The 16273-nt window shown below is 34.5% G+C and overlaps 1 protein-coding gene across 1 annotated transcript; it reads left to right on the forward strand.

The window, feature by feature from the left end:
* Nucleotides 1-13537: 13537 nt before the first annotated feature.
* On the forward strand, nt 13538-15695 carry LOC110713701 (probable inactive receptor kinase At1g27190). The gene has a single exon (XM_021892154.1). The coding sequence runs from the start codon at nt 13668-13670 to the stop codon at nt 15477-15479; it is 1812 nt and encodes a 603-aa protein (XP_021747846.1). The 5' UTR covers nt 13538-13667; the 3' UTR covers nt 15480-15695.
* The last annotated feature ends 578 nt before the right edge of the window (nt 15696-16273 follow it).

Raw genomic sequence — 16273 nt, forward strand, 5'->3', positions numbered from 1 at the left:
TTATACTTACATAAATCCTAAGATATATAAAATATTTAGTCTTCATGTTTCTCTGATGAAGCTTCTACTCCGAGGCTTCTGTTCCTTGGAAGGAACTTCTCTTCTCCAGTCTTCATTTCTGAAGCGCCAGTTCATGTGAGGGAACTCTTCTCTATGGCTAGCTCTGCTTCTGGCCTTCTTGTTCCTCATGGTATTTTTACAAGACACTTCATTCTCCTAGTCTTCGTAACTGAGTACACACTTAAACAATCAAGCTCTTATTAGTTTGTAAGTAAGTGAGGTTGTGTCATCATCAAAATCATTAAGTCCAACAGGGTTGCTGACTGCTTGGAGCAAGAAAATCAAGTTCATAGAGCTTAAAACTGATGCAGACGCACTAACTAAAATGCTTAAGGATCCTAAAGCTTTTGAAGACAGTAACTTGGGTAACATCCTTAGGGATGTTGCTTCTCTTTAGGAAAGAGATTGGACTGTCCAAGTTTTTCATGGCAGCAGAACTGTTAATACAGTTGCTGACAAATTGGCTCTAATGGGCAGAACTAAGATGAAAGCTGGAGAGGTTGTTCCTTTCTCTTATCCTCCACCTGATGTCTTCGACATTTATGCAGCAGAAATACCTGAAATGGTAGCCTAAGCTTCTGCTTATCCCAGCAACTACTTTTAAAGACTACAAAGTTGCTGATGTTTATCAGTACTATCTACTTTAAGCTTTATCTTTCTTCTATCTTTTGTAACTATTTCATGTACTTTATCCTCTTTTAGCAGCATTTCATGTGCTCTAAGAGTCTATCTTTTGCCCTGATGATTTTATCATCAGTAACTCTTCTAAGTAATTAATGATAATATTTCCCTTTTGTGTAAAAAAAAAGTGATGGATTTGTAGCATGATTGGTTGATTACATGCTTGAATTCGATGTTAGTTGATTATATATTATTACGCAAGCATGTGAATATGTTATTTGAGGCATGATACAAGTAGAATATGTGTGAATCATGGAAGTACATTTTATTTTTAAGTATAAAGGAAATATGAATTTAATAAGCAATACTTATGTATGATAAAAAGAGCTAAGATTAGAATTATAGAACATGATTCATGATTTTATTCTCACTATATATAGTTGGAGTTGAGTCAAGAAATTAGCTTATTTTATTTTACTCACTCATGTAAGTTGAGATTGAGTCAAGCAAGTTTATTAGTGTATCTTATGCACCAAGGTAGTAATAGTGCAATTTTATGCAAAAAACTAGGCAAGGAACCTTGATTAAAATAAATTGTATGTGCTCACTAATTAATTCAAGAATGGAATGGAAGTATGTATTGTTTATTGTGATGTTTTTTTCTTGATTGATTGATTGAAATCATCACAAGTAAAAATGTTAAATCACGTAAAGTGTAAGAGAATATGCACCAAAACTCTTGGAATGTATATACAGGGGTACATGACGCTGTACTTTCTTTTATTAATAATGCGCTGGAATTCCGTCACAAGTGTGACATAGTAGGTACCAATTGGGGTAGATCCTTAATTGGAAGCTTAATATTTTAATGGGCTATTTTTAAGGAAAGAAACTTGTTCAATGCGAAAGCTATTTATTAAAATTAATAGTGTTAGTTATGAGTCAAAGATAAGTTGACTTGTGAATAGTATGGCGAGCAGGTTTTATTTTTTGTTAGGCAGATCATATTAGTGGGGTGCATATGTACTCGGCTTTTGCTTATTCGTACTTTTGTGTTTGTGTTTGGCTTATCTTTGGATTGACCCTAATATGATCCATTTATATGGTGAGTAGAGGGATTGAAATAAAGAGAAAGTGACAGATACTTGAAGCAAGAAGAGCATGAAGGGAATGAGTGCACGGAGTTATCTGTTATGCTATCTTAGTTTTATATTTTGAATTGTTGCTTATGATTTATTGATTAACATTGTTATGTTTTATTTTAGAGTTGGTTTTGGATGGGCCATGTTTATATTGGTTCCAACTTGTGGACGTTTTAATTTACTTATGTTTTGAGGTTGTGAACTCAATTATTTATGTTGAAAAGTTGATTTTTAAGTTAGACTTTCATTGTGTGACTTTGAAAATAGCTTTAGCCGTTATCATGGTGGCGGTAATATTTTGGTTATTTCCTAAAATGAGTTTTATTTAGAGTAAAAAGAGTATTAAAAGGAGGAAATTTCCAGGGTATTACATTGCGAGTCCTGTTAGAATCATCTCAATGTATAGTTTATCATTTCAATTGTTATAATTTGTACTTATTAATAATTACATACTATATGGACTTTTACACTATATATTCACACAACCTTCTTTGAGCATCTTTGTGAATTATCTATACAAAAAAACTTAGTCATGTGGGATCTTGTTGGATTTGTCTCAACGTCTACTTTTCAAATATCAACTTTTTATAATTTTTACTTAAGTATAATCAAAGATGTTAATGACATAAGTATTGCATCGGCAAGTAGGGATGTTAGTGGGGCGAGTCAAGTAGGAGACCCGCCCCGGCTACCCTCGCCCCAATGGGGCGGAGATGGGTCTTGGATTCGCGAGTGGTGGGGCGGGGATGGGGATAAAAACCATACCCGTCATGGGTGATGGGGCGAGGGTGGATTTTAAGTTGTACCTGCCCCACACCACTTCGTACCCGCCCCATCCCCACCTCATACCCACATTTATATATCTTTAAAAACAAAATTATATACTTTTATGCTATTTTATAAAATAATTACGTGAAATAAAATATTAATTATAATACTTTGTACTACACTTATATTTAAAAAAAATTGTGTGTAATATTAAGAATTTTTTTATTGTAATCCGTATTAATTATGTTGGATTGTGTATATGAAAGGCGGATATTAAGTGGGTCTTGGGTGGGGATTAGGTGGGTTTTATGTAGGGATTAGGAGGGGGTGGATATTTAAGTGTGAGGGGGGGCGGCGGGGTTGATTTTTATAACACCCCAATAATTCTCTATTAAAACCTGTAAATACCCTGAACAAAATCCAAGAGAATTAGTGGCGTACTATCGCCACGTATTCAAACGTTAAGGCTATATCAGAAATTAGCAGCGGAAAAACTAACTCAATTATAAATAAGTTTCAAAACCAATACCCAAAACCAAATTAAATCATACAACTTGGAACCATTAAGGCCCTTATTCAAAACCCCACAAATGTAGTAAATAAATAAAACCAGAGTTTAAATAAATTCAAACTTATGAAAAGAAATAAACTGCGAATAATAACCAACTCTCCACTCAAAATCCCACAACCCTGATGCGAATGCTGCATGTGTAAGAACCTGTGGTTAATCTGCTCCCCAATATTACAAGTGTAAAAATTGGTGATAACTTGTTATTTGGTATGATTTTAGGGTACTTTTGAACCTTGTTTTCGTGATTATTCGACATCAAAGTTCATTATTTATCTTATTTTTATACAAATTTTGTACCATCCATGCTTCACGGGTTGTTTGTGTTTTTGATGTAATGTAGATATTTTTAGCACTATATATGGACGTGATCAAGCATGAGTGAACAAGGAGAAGGGAAAACTTGGTTGATAGAGCAATTAAGGAAGAAGGATGAGTGCCTTAAAGAGAAATGAAAAGCTTTTGGAAAGTTTTGGAAGGATTTTTGCACTAAGGTCAACTTCAACTGACCATAACTTTTGTTCCACTCAACATTTTGAAGTGATTCAAATTGGAGATTGAATTTCATCTCAAGAGCTTTCCAACGACTGGTCACATTCCTTATTCCGATGAGTGACGAAGAAGTTATAACCTTCCAAAAATAAGTTATTTCGCCAGAAAAGAGCTGAACGTCCGTGCCAATAAGTGGCACGTCCGTGCAAGTCACTACACGTCCGTGCCAAATGAAGCACGTCCGTGCAAGGTCAGGCAGTAGCTACTGGTCGTATTTTAACAGGTATGCACGTCCGTGCAACCTTTGGCACGTCCGTGCCGACCTCCGTCCTTTTACTTGGGGGTTATATAATACCTCTTTTGCTTCATTTGTAAAGAGGGGATCTTATTAGAGTAGTTTTATCTTAGTTTAGGGTATTTAGAGAGAGAAACTCTCATTTTATAGAGAGAGAAAGTGAGAAAAACTTGTTGAATGCTTGGAATATGAAGAATTGAAGGAAGGAGACTTGAAGATTTGATTATTTCTTGCAATATCAATGAGAATTTCTTACTCTCTCTCTTATTTTATTGCTTTAATTACTTATTTTTGCATCTTTTCTAGTTTAATTACTTGTTTATGTTAGATTAGTGTTTGAATTCATGTTCTTAGTTGTTAACTCCCTTAGTTTTGGAATTTATAATGTTTTGTGAGTAGCTTATTTACTTGGGATGGTTGAAACCATTGATGAATTCACAAATACTTGTTTGCATGTGTTGATTTAGCTAATGTGGGATGTTAATTAGTTAATTTTAAGTGGTTTCATTGTTAGTTCTGTAAGTGGCCATTGCTAGAACTATTTATCTAAGCTTTCTCAACGAAGGATCGAGAGATGAACTTGAGTTAGCTCCCTTATGCTTAATTGACTTGAAATGCCATGAGAATAGGAATTTCCAGTCAAGGGAATGTTTATGTCATCGTGATAATGCTTTAACACTTGTTTTATGCTTTGTAACCACGAGAGTAGGTTGTATTCATAACTCAAGTAATCCCTCTAGCTTGAGAGAGTAGTTGGGTGTCTTAGATGACTTTCCCTAATTTATCCCCAAATTGCTATGTTTTGTATGCTAAATTTTATTTTATGAATGACTTAATTGGTGGATACCTTCCCAAGATCCTTTTTATTATTGTTTGTAGTTTTTCATTATAACTCAAAACCCAAAAAGACTTGACTTAACTTATCACAAATCGATACTTGTTAGTGCTCCCCTTAGTCCTTGTGGGATCGACCCTTACTTGCCCTTTCTACCCATTAGAGAGACCAAGTTAGGTTTTTATATTTGGTAGGCTCGACGACGGCCTATCAAATTTTTGCGCCGTTGCCGGGGACTTCGGTTGACATTGGCTAAGTATTGATTAGATGAGTCTAGGTCTTTGTATATATATATATATATATATATATATATATATATATATATATATATATATATATATATATATATATATATATATATATATATATATATATATATATTTTATTTCATCTCTTTTTATTTTTTTAAATTATTTTTGAGGTTTCTTCCATTGAAAGAAATGGCAATTTTTTCCCTTCCTTAATATGAGAATGAAACATTTTGGAGATATTACCATAGGGTTAATGAATATATTGGTTATAATTATGGTGATAGTATTTTAAAGGTGGATATTTGTGAAGTACTTTTTGATGGTTTAAATGATGAAATGCGAGTTGTTGTTGAATCTATGTCCGAAGGTTAATTTATGTCTAATACCATTAATGAGAATTGGAGTATGTTTGAGTGGCTAGCTAAAGATACCTATGATTGGGAGATGGCTAATCACGAGACATATGACCATTTTAATGATGCAAACTCATTTGAAGAATGTGATGATAATGTTTTGGATTCTAATGTTTCGAGTTTTGGTGATGCAAATTGTCAAAATTCTCCAAATTTTTTCTTGGATTCCAATTTTATGTCATGTACTCCTTATGATGTGGCTAATGTGCATAATGTTGACACCTCTTCCCAATGTGATTTTCGAAATTTCTCCCATCCTCAAGAACCCAAGTCTTCTTTAGAGCTTGCTCTAGAACGTTTTTTGGAGGGTTGTGAAGAGTTTAGGAATCTAATGGACATAAACAACACTTGTACATCCATGAATCATTATAGTGAAGCTTCTAGGGTTCAAATGAATGAAAATGAAAATTTTGAGAAGCCTCTTCTTGAAAAACCTTTGGTTGATGACCCTATTTTTCCAAATATCATCAATTTGCATAATGAGCCTAATGTACCATTAATTAGGAATGATGACAAAGTTGATGATTGTTTGTTGAATTCCAAAAATGATATAGGTCTACTAAAGTTCAAATGTAATGTTGATGGTATTCTTCAATTTGATTATATTGATGATTATTCAAGAGATGTTGAGGATAACTATCAATTTGGAAAGAGTAGCCTAGATATTCATGATGAATTTTGGGAAAGTAAAGATAAAATGGTTAAAGTGGAGGAAAATCCCTCTTTTGATGAGGACCATAGAGTTGAGAGTGAGGTAATTGTTGAGTCTTTAACAATTGAACATTCTTTTTTTGAGCCTCATGTCCCTTTCTCAAAAACTCTTGGTATTATTGTCTCATTTCCAAACCTTTGCCCCACTCTTCTTCCCAAGTTCACTTCACATGAGCCACTGTGTACTTCATTCTATGAATTGCATGACCATTTTCTAACCAATGATACTCAATTTGGTGAATTTGATGTAGATATGGTTTTTGATTTACCAAATGAATCTCCAAAGTGTTTTGTTGATAGTTATACTTTTATTTTTCCTTCTTCTTTTCAATCTAGGAGCTTTTTTTAGATCTTTTCATTTTTATTTTAGGAAACTTTGTAGATTAATGTATATCTTTTTCTTCTTATTATTAAATTTCTTCTTATTTTTTTGGTTTTAATTTATGAAATGTGTTCAAGTGCATATGATAAGCTCCTTAGGAGTTTGTCAAATTACTTACTAGCTAAGCTCTAGCCAAAGACCGAAAAGAAAGGCAAATTTTCTTCCCTTTTTTTATTTGTTTATTTTTGAATAATGATGTGCATGGATTTTAATTGTATGAAGATTTGAACTAACGAGCTTTATGAAATGATTCTCAATTAGGTACTCTCTATGATCTCTCCACTCCAAATTACTTCTCATAGTCTCAAATTCACAAGAATTTTGGAGTTTTTGCTACATTGGAAAGACACAACATACTCTACCAAGTTTTGAAAAATTTATGAAGAAATTTACATCAAATTGTGTAATATCTCTTTCTCTCTTCATCCCTTCTCAAGCTAATGATGTTATAATTATTTTTGCCATTCATTGGTTGCTTGTTAAAGAGTTTGGCTTGGGGCTAGTTTTTATTGTATGTTGTGGTTTTTCGTTGTAGTTATGGATGTTGTATTAGATGTACTTGTTGAGATTGAATGTGTTCCCTTCCCTCCCTCCCCCTTGATTATCTCTTCAAAGCATTGAGGACAATACTTCGTCTAAGCTTGGGGGGGGGGGGGTAGTTTCACGCTTTCATGAAGGGGGATTGATTGTTAGTTTGATGCTTAAATTTGTTCATAGTTGTACAGTTGGATATTCATGCTTTTTATTTTTTAATTTTTTCCCTTTCTTTATTATACTTATAAAAAATTGAAAAAAAAAATTGAAAAATGCCCTTGGATGAGATTCAAATGACGATGTTTATATGTTTTGCTTGCTTGACTCTTGAGTGATGAGTAAAAGTTCTTTTATAAGGGAGTGTGCAAGAGTTGGGGGTCATTTAGAGGCTTATTAATCTTGATTGCATTAGAGTATGTGAAATGAAAACCAATGAATGCTCAATTGCACGTCTAGCATAGGATATTGTCAAATTTTCCCAAAGTAGGATATGTTTGAATCGAATTGCAGTCCCTTGTGCCCTTGATGTTCCTCCCCTCCTCCCCAAAATGAAACTCTATTAGGGAATTGTATCTATTTGTATCTTGTGTAATAAGTGGCATAATAAGCCACAAGTCTCGAATAAAAGAAAGAGCCGCTCACAGTTAAAAGAGGCGAGGGAAATGAATGTTAACAAAAAAGAAAAAGAAAAAAGAAAAATAAAAAGAAAAAAAATAGAAAAATAAAGGGAGATCAAAAACTCCTCCAAAATTCTCAAAATTTTCACTTTTTCTTAATTAGAGGTCAACTTGTGGACGCCTCCCACACATTGTCTATTTTGATGTTTCTTGTGTAAAATTTCCAAGTTAGAGTGTAGTTAAGGGGGCTTGGGTGTGCATTTTGGGAGGTAGACTTGCATTTTTGAGATTTTATAACCGAAAGAGGACTTGTTGAAACTTTTGATTATCTAGATGTGCTCTAATGAACTAGTAAAAGGTTTAAAGAAGTATCCTAGTGCAACCTTGCTTAGTTTTCCTCTTTACCCCCAACTCATGTGTACATTTGTATGATTGGTAATTCTTGAAAGTTGCTCACTTGTCTTGCTTGTGTCTCATATCTTGATGAGTTGACTTGGGCGAAAAAAAACATTGAAATTGTATGCATATTTTTTTTGATGATGTGTTGTGGTTTGTGTGAGTTGTGGGTTAAGCTCAATGGAAACCCTCACGAGATAATAACTCGTCCTCTTAGGCGACTTAGGGGTTTAAATTGCTTTTCACTTGTGCTAAAAGTGTTTATGGTTGTTACCATGCGGATTTGTGTTTTTGTGTTTCCTCTTTATTACCTCTTCTTGGTTTGATTATTAGCAAGTTATCCTCCTTCTTGATTTAACATGTTTGTTTTGCTCGAGGACTAGCAAAAGCTTAGCTTGGGGGGATTTAATAACTTGTTATTTGGTATGATTTTAGGGTACTTTTGAACCTTGTTTTCGTGATTATTCGACATCAAAGTTCATTATTTATCCTATTTTTATACAAATTTTGTACCATCCATGCTTCACGGGTTGTTTGTGTTTTTGATGTAATGTAGCTATTTTTAGCACTATATATGGACGTGATCAAGCATGAGTGAACAAGGAGAAGGGAAAGCTTGGTTGATAGAGCAATTAAGGAAGAAGGATGAGTGCCTTAAAGAGAAATGAAAAGCTTTTGGAAAGTTTTGGAAGGATTTTTGCACTAAGGTCAACTTCAACTGACCATAACTTTTGTTCCACTCAACATTTTGAAGTGATTCAAATTGGAGATTGAATTTCATCTCAAGAGCTTTCCAACGACTGGTCACATTCCTTATTCCGATGAGTAACAAAGAAGTTATAACCTTCCAAAAATAAGTTATTTCGCCAGAAAAGAGCTGCACGTCCGTGCCAATAAGTGGCACGTCCGTGCAAGTCACTACACGTCCGTGCCAAATGAAGCACGTCCGTGCAAGGTCAGGCAGTAGCTACTGGTCGTATTTTAACAGGTATGCACGTCCGTGCAACCTTTGGCACGTCCGTGCCGACCTCCGTCCTTTTACTTGGGGGTTATATAATACCTCTTTTGCTTCATTTGTAAAGAGGGGATCTTATTAGAGTAGTTTTATCTTAGTTTAGGGTATTTAGAGAGAGAAACTCTCATTTTATAGAGAGAGAAAGTGAGAAAAACTTGTTGAATGCTTGGAATATGAAGAATTGAAGGAAGGAGACTTGAAGATTTGATTATTTCTTGCAATATCAATGAGAATTTCTTACTCTCTCTCTTATTTTATTGCTTTAATTACTTATTTTTGCATCTTTTCTAGTTTAATTACTTGTTTATGTTAGATTAGTGTTTGAATTCATGTTCTTAGTTGTTAACTCCCTTAGTTTTGGAATTTATAATGTTTTGTGAGTATTTTATTTACTTGGGATGGTTGAAACCATTGATGAATTCACAAATACTTGTTTGCATGTGTTGATTTAGCTAATGTGGGATGTTAATTAGTTAATTTTAAGTGGTTTCATTGTTAGTTCTGTAAGTGGCCATTGCTAGAACTATTTATCTAAGCTTTCTCAACGAAGGATCGAGAGATGAACTTGAGTTAGCTCCCTTATGCTTAATTGACTTGAAATGCCATGAGAATAGGAATTTCCAGTCAAGGGAATGTTTATGTCATCGTGATAATGCTTTAACACTTGTTTTATGCTTTGTAACCACGAGAGTAGGTTGTATTCATAACTCAAGTAATCCCTCTAGCTTGAGAGAGTAGTTGGGTGCCTTAGATGACTTTCCCTAATTTATCCCCGAATTGCTATGTTTTGTATATTAAATTTTATTTTATGAATGACTTAATTGGTGGATACCTTCCCAAGATCCTTTTTATTATTGTTTGTAGTTTTTCATTATAACTCAAAACCCAAAAAGACTTGACTTAACTTATCACAAATCGATACTTGTTAGTGCTCCCTTAGTCCTTGTGGGATCGACCCTTACTTGCCCTTTCTACCCATTAGAGAGACCAAGTTAGGTTTTTATCTTTGGTAGGCTCGACGACGGCCTATCAATTGGATCGTCACAGGGTCATTGAAAGGCGAAGGTCGTGACCAAAGAAAGACACACACAAAAGCATGCAATCAACAAAGTTGAGTACATACAAGCTGCGAAACAAATAAGAAATCCATAACATGCTACTAATAATCAATCATCATGCATCATTAAATTATAAACTCAACACACGACTCAACTATTTATATTACTAAGACTCCATTAATTAATAATAGGTAAATCAATATTTTTATTCATTGGATTACGCAATAAACAAGGTTGTCCAACCCATGCTCCATTTGGAACATCAATAAAAGAAAAACCCCATGCCTCCTTTCGGAAACATCAATAAACATCCAACGACCACGGGCGCGACTCCGTGACCGTAGTTAGTATGAGATCTCACCTAACTCCTAGTTTTAAAAAAAATTTGAAATAGGAGACTCGTAGATCAGACGGCCTCGATAAAAGTACACGGCTAATACCCCGTGTACCCCAACCCCTGATTGTCATTACTCCATAAGTGCACCAATCCAGAGTTTTATTGCTCATCCATCTTGCACTTTACGTGATTTACAGGTTTAGACTTGGTGATGACTCATATGCAAACAATACGATCAATCCAATATCAATTCAATCAAGTAAAACAACTTTCCAATTTCAATTCCTGATTTATTAGTGACTAGCAACATTTATTATTTATTCCTTTAACTACCTCGGTGCATAAACACCTTGAGTGCATAAGGCACCCCAAAACCTTAACCTCGTCTTATAAGACTGAAATTCTTCCTTTCTCATCTTGTTTGCATAATCATGAATTGAATGAGTAATAAATTAATCTTTACACCAATCACATACCTTTGCCTCTAAGCGCACCTTGCAAAATTAGAGCACAAATAATACTTGCAATATAAAATAGTGCACATCATTTGAAATTCACAATGTATAACCAAACAATTTAACTCAATCAACCCTATACATGATACTAAGTTCTCGATCCGTCCTTAAACATGCGCCTACAAGCAAGGTTTCGTAACTTGTACGTACCTTGAGCAAACAAATTGGTATGCCACTTTACTAACTAGAAACCACTCTCAATAAACTCCTCTCCTAAACCAAATAATAACATCTCAATCAATACCCAATCAATCAAATTTACAGCAATACTAACTTACTTTAAAACCTTTAAAATCCAAATCAAACATCACTTTAAAACCTTCCCTTTAGTTAAAATTAAAGGCTTATATATAGTTCTTTAAATTTTCTTCATAAAAACCTTAAAATACACTCTTATACATGAAATTACAGCAAGTTTAAAGTTTAATAAAAATCTGAATTTTTTTTTAAAACCCCTAATAATCTCCCTTTTTAATGGGTGATTAAACTCTCTTTATAAAACATCAAAAGTAGTACTTAGAAACTATTTCCAGCACTTAAAACTTCAATAAAAACATATATTTATGCTTAATTAGCTTTAAACATAATTAATTTTATCAATCAAACTCAAGGATAATATTTTAAGTATAAAAAAACTTTGTTAAAATCAAAAATTGCCCGAAAATCATATTTAGAGGTTGAATTTGGCCACGAGAGGGTGGTGCTCTTTACCAAAGGTAGTGAATCTTTCTTAAAATGTTTTTCCACATGAAAAACACTACTTTTTCATCAAAATCGAATGAGTTCAGAACCTGATCGGGATTAAAACGGGATTAATATTAACGAACGGAAATCTAAAAATTAAAACCCGAATTTAAGTGTTCAAAATAATCTAGAATTAAGTTAAAATAATCATTAGTTATAATCACCAAAATTTCAAAACATCATTACTATAAAATCCCTAAATCAATTGTTCATAAAACCCTTAAAATCATGATTTTCAATAATTAAAAACCCTAAGTTATAAAATTTACAAAATCTGAAAATTATGACACTTATAAAATCTGAAATTATAAAGTTTAATCATCAAAATACAATTTGATACTAATTAAATTAATTTCAAACCATAAAATTAAAACCCATAAATCAATAATTATAATTACACAAATTAATAAAACAAAGGAGAGAGAAAATAAGACTAACCTTTTTGTGTGGGAAATTTTTGGGGATTCATGGGGTATTTATAGGAGAGAATTGTAGGGTAAATAGGAAGATTGGGCCTCATAAAAATAATGGGTCGATTAAGTAAACAAATGGGTTAGGCTTAGGCTTGTGTGATTGGACATAAATTGTAGAATAAAGGTACATAAAATAATTTGTTCAAATAATTTTCGACCCACATTAATAATTTGAAACTTTTGAAATTAAATTATGAAAAATAACAAATTATTATTATAAATAAAATAAATTTTCATTTATAAAATATTTAAAAATACGGGGGATTACAATTTTGGAGTTGTACCCGACGAAGCAAGGATGAGGATGAATTCTGAATTTGCCGCAGGGATAGGGATGGGGATGAAAATGTTAGGTGGGGATGGAAAAGTCAACATCCGCCCGCCCAGCCCCACTCCATTGATATCCCTATCAGCAAGCGTGAAATGACAAATGATGCAATTTAATAAAAAATAAAGAAAATATATAATTAGTCAAATTTCTATATTGATTTTACATGTTCAATCAAAATGAGTTATTAATAAAAACAAAGAGAGTAGTGTGAATATTCAAAACGATGCATAAGGAGTATTTTACTTTTAAGTTCTAAGGTCATATTCTTTTGAGCAAATTTTTTTTCCTTGGTTCTACTCTAGGTTTCTATACTGTTAGGCCCTGTTCTGATACGATTATTTTCAGTTCAGTTTAGCTCAGCTCTAATAAGTTCAGTTCAGTTCAGCTCTAATAAGTTCAGTTCAGTTCAGCTCTAATAAGTGCAATTCAGTTTAATTCAGCTCTAATAAGTTCAGTTCAGTTCAGCTCCTAATTTCCTTCTTTTATAAAATATTCAGCTCAATTCAGTTCAGTTCAGCTGCAATAAGTTCAATTTAGCTCAATTCAATTAATAAGAACAGACCCTTATACTCTGCTCCTTGTTATACCTGCTGAGTGCTCATCCCTTCTCTATTTTACTGTACTTGAAAACTAGGGCCTAATACACGAATTACTCGTAGAAATCCAACCACTTTTAAAGACCACATGATTAGTAAGGCAGGCAGCCTTTTTACCTTCCAAAAAGCCCAAAACCATTGAAAAGGTTTACCCAATTTCCAAGACCCAACCACATCTTTACACAAATCATACAATAATCACTTTTATTTTTTTATTTTTTTATTTTTTTTTTTGAGAAACTATACAATAATCACTCTTTATTCTAAAAAAAAAAAAAAACTTTCACTTAAAAAAAAGAAAAACTATAGTTTGAACGCACTTTGACCCTTTCATTCAATCATTAGCGTAAAAAAAAACACTTTCAAGTCTCTCTCCTAAAAACGACATCATTTCATTCCAATTTTTTCACTTTTTAGTTCTTCCTTCCTCATCTTCCAAAAAAAAGCTGCTTCATTTACTCTACTCTCTACTTCCATGGCTTCCCTGAAATTTTAAATTCCTTTAAAAAAAAAATGTCGTCTTCCTTTTTTCCCTTCATTTTCTCTCTCCTCTTTTCTCTTTTTGTGACGCTTTCTCTCTCCTTCGACGACGACGTAAAATGCTTACAAGGCGTAAAATCGTCGCTTTCAGACCCTCAAAACCGTCTCTCAAACTGGCACTTTGACAACACTTCCGTCGATTCAATCTGCCGACTTACCGGCGTTTCTTGCTGGAATGAAAAGGAAGACCGTCTTCTCTCTCTTCAACTTCCGACGATGAATCTCGCCGGAAAAATCCCTTCTTCGCTTCAGTTTTGCCGGAGTTTACAGACTCTTGTACTTTCCGGCAATCAAATCTCCGGCGAAATCCCACCTCAAATCTGTGATTGGTTGCCTTATTTAGTAACCCTAGATCTTTCTGGAAACGAGCTCTCTGGTTCGATTCCACCCCAGATCGAAAATTGCAAGTTTTTGAATAGTTTGATTTTGAGTGATAATAAGCTTTCTGGGTCTATCCCTTTTGAATTGGGTAGGTTAGATAGGCTTAAGAAGCTTTCACTTGAGAATAATCGACTTAAGGGTTTGATCCCAGATGATTTGGGTAAGTTTGGGAAAGATGGGTTTAGTGGGAATGATGAACTTTGTGGGAATGTTGTTGGATTAAGATGTGGTGCAAATGGTAATCTTAGGGTTGTGATTCTTGGTGGTGTGATTGGTGGTGTTGGTTCTCTTTTGTTAGGGTTTATGATTTGGTGGTGGTGTTGTTGGGATCATAGAAAGAAGGAAGATGATGTTGTTTTTGATGGTGAAAAAGGTGGGAATTTTGTGGGTTGGGTTGGGAAATTGAGGTCTAATAAGAATGCTCAAGTGGTGTTCTTTCAGAAACCTATTGTTAAGATTCGAGTGGCGGATTTGTTAATTGCTACCAGCAGTTTTAGTGATGGGAAGATTGTTAATACCACGAAAACCGGGGTTTCGTATGGCGCGGTGTTAAGTGATGGATCGGCATTGGCGATTAAGAGGTTAAGAGGGTGTAATAAGGTGAGTGAGAAGCAGTTTAGGTCGGAGATTTATAGGTTAGGGCAGCTTAGGCACCCGAATTTGGTGCCATTATTGGGGTTTTGTTGTGTGGAGGATGAGAAATTGGTGGTGTATAAGGATATGAGTAATGGGAATTTACATTCATGGTTGCACTCAGGGGTTAATCAGGATAGTGTGTTGGATTGGCAAGCTCGGGTTAAGATTAGTGTTGGGGCTGCTAGAGGGTTAGCTTGGCTCCATCATGGTTGCCAGCCCCCAGTCAAGCACCAAAACATATGCTCGAATGTGATTCTACTCGATGATGATTTCGACGTTAGGATCACTGAATTCGGGTTAGTTAGGCTCATGGGGATCGGGAACTCCAATGGCAGCTCGGTTGCCAATGGGGACTTTGGAGAGTTTGGTTACGTACCACCTGAGTACGCAAGCACATTGGTTGCGTCGTTGAAGGGTGATGTTTATGGCTTTGGAGTAGTCCTATTGGAACTGGTTACTGGTCAAAAGCCCCTCGAAGTTAATAATGCAGGGGAAGGCTTTAAAGGGAGCTTGGTTCATTGGGTGACTTATTTGTCCAGCTCTGGTAGGATTAAGGATGCAATTGATAAGTCCTTGTGTGGGAAGGGTAACGACGATGAGATTAAGCAGTTGCTTAGAGTTGCTTGTTCGTGTGTGGCTTCTAGGCCCAAGGATAGACCTTCTATGTTCCGGGTGTACGATTCCCTGAAGAAGTTGGCTGAGAATCACGGTTGCTTAGAGCAGTACGATGAGTTCCCTATGATCTTGAATGAACAAGATCTTGATTAAATTGATTCTTAACATGTTAATTTCGTGGTTTGGTTCGAAATTTAACCTCTTTGTTGTATTTGTTGCTGTGTTCTTGGAGCTTTTCAAGTTCATGGGGTTTTCCAATTCCTGCAGCTTGTATCTTTCTATGTCTCCGCCATTGTTGGAATTTCCTGTATAATACAAAATTTTGTATGTTATCACCTTTCTTTATTGTCAGCTTCCATTGTTCTTTCATCCACTTGTATGATTGTGTCTATGCTTAGTGGTGTTTATTCAGCATAATATACAACTATACATGTTTTAGCTATCATTGTTTATGCAAGTATGCCACTAATTACTCAAAACAGTCCTGAAAGTCATGGTAGTCAATAAAGCTTATACTAGGGATGGATAAAACCATTCAATCTCGGGGTTCTTATCCCATTTAATGAGAGAAATACCTAAATGCCCAACTTATGCCAAAAAAGTTTGAGATGAATTTATCATCCATCAATGTCGAGAATCAAGTGAGAGCTCAATGGTAGAACTTCCATCTCTCTACCATAGGGATTCAGTATTTTTCCAAGCTTATTAGTGTACTCATTGTTTAATGATTTACTACTATATTTATCGATCGATTAGAGGGCCGGGCATGATCATTAGAAATAGATTTGTTGCTTTAGTCCAAAAACTGAATCATGAAGTAGCTGATGAATCAGGTGCAGTAAAGGAGAATAGGTAGCACCAAAAGCAGGATTCTTGTGATCCTAATAAATGTGTATATTTAACCAGCTTTCATTATCTTTGATGTTCAATCATAGTCTCCCCTTTTT

This window comes from Chenopodium quinoa, unplaced genomic scaffold (assembly GCF_001683475.1).
Source record: "Chenopodium quinoa cultivar QQ74 unplaced genomic scaffold, ASM168347v1, whole genome shotgun sequence".
Lineage (NCBI taxonomy): Eukaryota > Viridiplantae > Streptophyta > Magnoliopsida > Caryophyllales > Amaranthaceae > Chenopodium > Chenopodium quinoa.